The sequence below is a fragment of the Crocodylus porosus genome, unplaced genomic scaffold (genome assembly GCF_001723895.1).
Source record: "Crocodylus porosus isolate Cpor-Errol unplaced genomic scaffold, CroPor_comp1, whole genome shotgun sequence".
NCBI lineage: Eukaryota > Metazoa > Chordata > Crocodylia > Crocodylidae > Crocodylus > Crocodylus porosus.
The window spans coordinates 24,665,137-24,670,905 of NW_017728917.1; the positions used below are offsets into that span (position 1 = coordinate 24,665,137).

Sequence of the window (5,769 nt, forward strand, 5' to 3'; positions counted from 1 at the left end):
AGGGGTGATCTGATGGCCCCCTATAAGCTTATCAGGGGTGACCACCAGGATCTGGGGGAACGTCTGTTCACCAGAGTGCTCCAGGGGATGACAAGATCGAACCTTCACAAGCACCTACATTGAACACCTTCAAGAGTAAATTGGATGCTTATCTTGCTGGGATCCTATGACCCCAGCTGACTTCCTGGCCTTTGGGTGGGGGTTGGACTCGATCTTCCAAAGTCCCTTGCAGCCCTAATGTTTATGAAATCTATGAAACTAAATTTCCAAGACACAACAGCATAAAAAGAGTGGTAAGGGATTCTGTCCTGAAAGCGATATAACAACTCAGCTTACGTCATTCTGTTTGATGAAAAGGCCTTGTTCAGGGCTCATTACTTTTTTAAAGAAAACCAAACAAACAAAAACTGTGCATTAATAGTATTGACACTTTGCAGAAGCTGCTAAATAAAAAAAAAAAAAAAGAGGCCAGAGTTTGGATGAGCCATCCTTCTACCTCTAAAGGAGGTCAGCTTGGAAACAAAATGGTGACATTTTTCAAGGGAAGCTTACACTGGCCATCCTGTGTATTATGATTATTAATACTTGACTTGTTTCTGGGGATGTGAATCTAGCACCTTTTGTCAGGTCATTTTAAATACTTATTCTGGAAGATATTTTTTAAAGTTTAATTATATTACCCAATATGCTGGTAGGTCAGAGAATCAAATTTATACACATAGCCACAGTACCAAAGCAAACAGCAGCGGACAGCTGAATAGGAAAATTGCCTTCTCTTCCCCATCTTCAAATATTGTTCTGCACCAGCCACTGTGGCTCTTGCTTCCATACTCTGGAACAGTAGGGAAGCTAGTCGGTCAAGGTAGTTGTATATTTATTAAGCCCATTCCCCAAAATCCATTGCATCATTTATGATCCACTCTGTGAAATCTGAGTTTTTGTGATACACGTGTGCAAATAACCACTTCTAATTTTATGAGTATTGACATTATTGAAAGAGCATATATGCCCAATAATAATGCCAGTATTTGGTTCAGAAAAATGAACCTTAACAAATAATACCTTTGAGAAAATGTACAAGAACTCACTGTTTAAACCTTGGGATGACTGCCTTATTTAAGGGGATGGGGCAGTTGTTTTAGGGTTATTTCCCCCCTTCCTTGCAGCATCAAACAACATTCCTTCCAACAGATGGTTCTTAGAAGTGATTTGGAAAGTTTATTCTAATCTACTACCTATTCCAACTGCAGTTCCGTCTTCATTGTTAGAGATCCTGTCTATGAGACAGTACTGAAAACCTCCTGGGAATAATTGAAGTTCCTCAGTGTCTTCAGGGGGAGCTCTGCAGGCAGGTAGGAAGCTGGGCAACAGCAGTGGTGTAAAAATTCCAAAATAGCCAGTAAAATTCTGCTTCTCTTGTCAGGCAGTCCAGACAAGGGCTGAGCCTGAAATGGAGCAGCTATTCTAGATGCAGCTTATTTGCCTCTCTTCTTTGAAAGGTATTAGAAAGGAATTCAAATCCCAGTCTTTCTAGTTCTGTTGCCTTGTGTGATGTAAGTGTCAAGCTATCAAGCAAATCCAGAGCTAAAGGCAATGCTGTGAACTTTTCCCTCTTGACTTATGATTCTGTAATATTTCCCCTAATTGAGAAACATCTATTCCAGAGGAAGAAATAACCAAGTGTGATCAAAAAAAATAAGCAAACCAACTTGATTAACAAATCTCATCAGAGATTGACTTTAATACTAAACATTTAATAATAGATTGTTTCTGTTTGGTGTATCCAAGTATTTTCTGTAATGAAGTTGTATTATTTGAATAAACATATTTGCTGTAAACATAGTTTTGTCAAATAAATTGCCTATTCTGTTCCTTTAAAGTTATTCTAGGGCACTGAAGTTAATAATTACACATGAATTTGTATTTTAGTGTTTAAGAGCAGAAAGTACTTATCTTCCTGGTACATTCCAGATGGATCATACAGTAATCCTTGCGTGCAGCCCACATGAGACTGGCAGAGAGTCAGCATGAGAAGAGGGGGGAGAGGGAAAGGGAGAGAGAACTGGAAAGAGATTGATAAAGGCCTGAGTGGTTTAATCTAGGCTTCTAAATCAGTTTAATCCTCCAAGCACTCCCTACATCAAGTCCATATGTGAAAATGAATGCACTGAGAGGGGCTTTTTTTATATATCGAGTGAGTGTTTTTTATGGTATTTCTGTTTAAGGAAGACAGTGCAGCATATTTCAGCCTGTACTTTGAAAGAAAAACAAATCAAGATGTAAGCCACAAAACTGTTGAGTATTTCAGGGCCAAGGCATGTTATTTCCTTAATATTAGAAGCGGATGTGAATGGATGGAAATTCCACTGAGTCTAAACAAGCAGTCTTGTTCTTGTGGCTCTTTATTTTAGCATTTATTATTGACTAAAACAAAAAATCATTGCATCTTGTGCGTCTTACTATGGGAAGAAATTAAAACCTCTGGCAGTGGTGTAGAATGTAATTTACTTAACTGGTGCAGCTGTAAATCTGGTAACAACATCTATTCCTAGGGTCTACTGAAGTCGAGGTGGCTGCTGTCTGATTTCATGGGCAGGCTCTGGGAGCCTTTTTTTGCAGGTGGAGTACAGCAGGCCTCCCCATGCCTCTGATTAGCCAACAGGCCCCATTAGCCCTGTGCCTTGTCACTGACTGGCTGCGAGGGCTGTCTGTCATGTGACCCTGCCCCTCACCACTGATTGCCAAAGGGCAGGGCTATATGATGGACAGCCCTTGCAGTGGTGAGGGGCAGGGGTGCCAACCGTGTTGCCATGTCAGCAGCCACACTTCTCTGTCATGGGTTGTGTAACTGGGCCATAATGGCCACAAGGACTGCTGGCTTCCCAGAGGGAGCTAGCATTTTATTTTCAGTAGGGGGGCTTGGGATTTTGTTTTTTTTAACCAGGGAGTCTGCCAAAAGCACAGACGTGCACTTTTTTTGTGGGTCCTGCCCACAGCAAAATTGTGGTTTCTGTGAAAATCACTGAAATCATGATTTCAGTAGGTACCTACCTATTATTGTGTTGATGTAACTTGATGCTGGTGTTCAGAGATATTTTAGCATAAGCTGAAGTTCTAACAGTAAGTTTCCCTGTTGATTTCAGCTCTTCTTAATGGATGTCTCAAACAGTACTGAAGTGAAAAGTCTTTTGCATCTTGAAGCTGGCTCATTTTTCTTATGGCATACAGTTAATATGCTTGCTTGATCTGTAAATACCATGAGTTCTTCTATTTCAGATGGTTCTCTGTTTGCTTTGGTCATCTTACTTTGCACTGTTACAGTTTTAACTTGTTACTCCATAAATGCATGCACACAACTGAACCATGACAGTAGAGAAAACTGAGTCCAATGCATAGGTCATTTTTAGCTTAACTCTGCAGTATATAAGCAAAGTATTCTTATAGGTATTTAGTTAGAGTTCTTGCAATAACAGCGCGTAGCAAATTTTATCATTCACAGCTATGGTGTTTATAAAAAACATACAGGTTTCCCTTGATTTTTATGCGGTACGTATGTTCCCAAAGAACAGCGCATAAATTGAATTCACATAAAGTGAACCCACTTTATAATGCAACAAATAGGGATAGGTTCCCATGGCAGTGAGGGAGGGAGGGAAGCTGGGACTAGGGAAGGGGTGGGGGGAAAGGTGCCACTCCCAGGGCTCCACAAGGAAGTAAAGCAGAGGGAACGGAGTGGCATTCACCCCAGCCCTGACTGCAGCAGTCTTGGGAGCTGCCAGCACCAGCTGCCTGCAGCTGCTGGGCTGCACCTTGCTCTGCCTGTCCCCCCCATGCCTGGGCTCCACCCCAGGAGCCGCCCACACCAGCTGCAGAGGGAACCGTCAACAGGTGCGGGTGGAGCAGGAGGAGGCACCTCTTGCTACTCTATGACTGATGGGAGAGCTGCAGGCTGGGAGCGGGGGTTGCCCCAGATCTGCACGCAGAACAACAGCAGGCTGCCACTGCGCCCCGCTGTCTCCAGCCTGCACTGGCAGCCTCCTGCTGTCCCTCGTGCAGATCTGGGTGCACGTCTCCCAGAAAGAGCCTCTCAGCCTGCAGCCCTCCCACAGGGCACGGAGCAGTAAGAGGTGCACACCTCCCCAGCTGGCGCTGGCTACTCCCAGGGCCGCTGCAGTAGGGGCTGAGATGAGTACCGCACCCAGTGCAGCCCAGGGCTCCGCTTCTTCTCATTCACCCCAGCCCCTGCTGCAGTGGCCCTCGGAGTAGCTGCCTGCACCAGGGAATGGCGCAGCTCAGGAGCTGGGGAGAGTGGGGACAGGAGGAGCACGGGCACAGGGGGACAGATGGAGCATGGTGCAGCCCAGTGGCTGCAGGCTGCTGACGCTGGCCACTCCCAGGGCCGCTGCAGCAGGGGCCGGGGTGAGTGGGGCCCCCGCACCACGGCCCTTTCCCCTCCCCCCCAGACAACTGCTTCAGGGGGTGACACCTATACCGATCACATAAGAGCGAATTTACCTCACGTCTAACGAATTATGGGCCTAAAAATGTTCATCTCAGAACAATGAATTTCCATATACAGAGCCTGCATAAATTAAGGGAAACATGTAATCCTGTAAACCCGCATCATTTTTATACATTGGATTTGTTTCTAAATGCAGATAATATGGAGCAAAATTTCTGTTATGTTTTTGATAATTAAACAGCAAGACACTTGTGAGCATGGCTAGTAGATTCCAGGTGGTGGATGTCTTAATATCGTGTTATAACCTAAAACTTAGACAAATCAACTTGCTGTTCATTGTTTACAAGACAAATGAAAAGCAAGTGCAGATGGAATTGTAGTAGTCACTGTGAAAAAATTGGAAATGGGTATATTCATGCACTATGTCCCTTTTTTAGAATCAAATCAATGACATAAATATTATATCAAACTCTGGAACGCAACAAAATGCAAATCCTGCAAAGCTGGAAAACCTAGAGACTTCAGAACAAATGTCTTCAGTGTTACAAGTACAAGACCAGGTATGTTCAATCCAAACCTGAGCAATGTGCTGATTCTTTTGTGCAACTCTAACTTATTAATACTGTTTTGGGAATATGAATACAATAAGCTCTGTTTTTAATTCCAGTACTTTTGCAGCATTATCTACAGAAAGTGTGTTTACTTTCTAGTTTTAAATAGTTTTTAAGTAGATGTGTCCCTAACCTCAATGTGACTATCTGTGTTTCTTTATTTCTCATCCCTCTAGTGCAGGGGCTTCTGGTGGCAAAGATCAGGGGTTAGGAGTGGGACTTCTAGTCCCAAGATGGTGACCAAGGGGCAGGGGCTACTCATGCCACCCTCAAAAGCTCACCAAACCTCATTAAGTGGGCTTCTAGCCAAAGTAATTGCCTGCCCCTGCGCTAGTGATATACAGCATAGCCTGGATTTTTCTAATGTTCAACATGTTGGCTTTTGTCTAAAATTTTCAAAAGCATTTAAGTGGAAATAAGAGCATAAGTCTTCGTCAGTGTCTTGAGTCCTTAGGAACCTAAGAATGAGTCTGTACTGCAGACTGCCATGCAGAGATAACCAAACTGGTGTTGATGTGCCAGTGTAGATACCAGACACAGCAGGGAACTCTTCATACCCTAATTTACCTTGCTGAGTAGTAGTCTAATGAGCAGGCTCATTAGATCCTATGACCCCAGCTGACTTCCTGCCCTTTGGGCAGGGGGCTGGACTCGATGATCTCCCGAGGTCCCTTCCAGCCCTAATGTCTATGAAAT

General features: G+C 43.8%; 1 protein-coding gene across 1 annotated transcript in view; it reads left to right on the top strand.

Moving 5' to 3' along the window:
* The window catches only part of DCP1A (decapping mRNA 1A), a 73,300-nt gene that overhangs the window by 45,100 nt on the left and 22,431 nt on the right, over positions 1–5,769 (top strand). Inside the window, exon 6 of the mRNA XM_019536924.1 lies at positions 4,900–5,022. Coding sequence (XP_019392469.1) covers positions 4,900–5,022 — 123 coding nt within the window. The remainder of the gene's footprint in view (positions 1–4,899; positions 5,023–5,769) is intronic.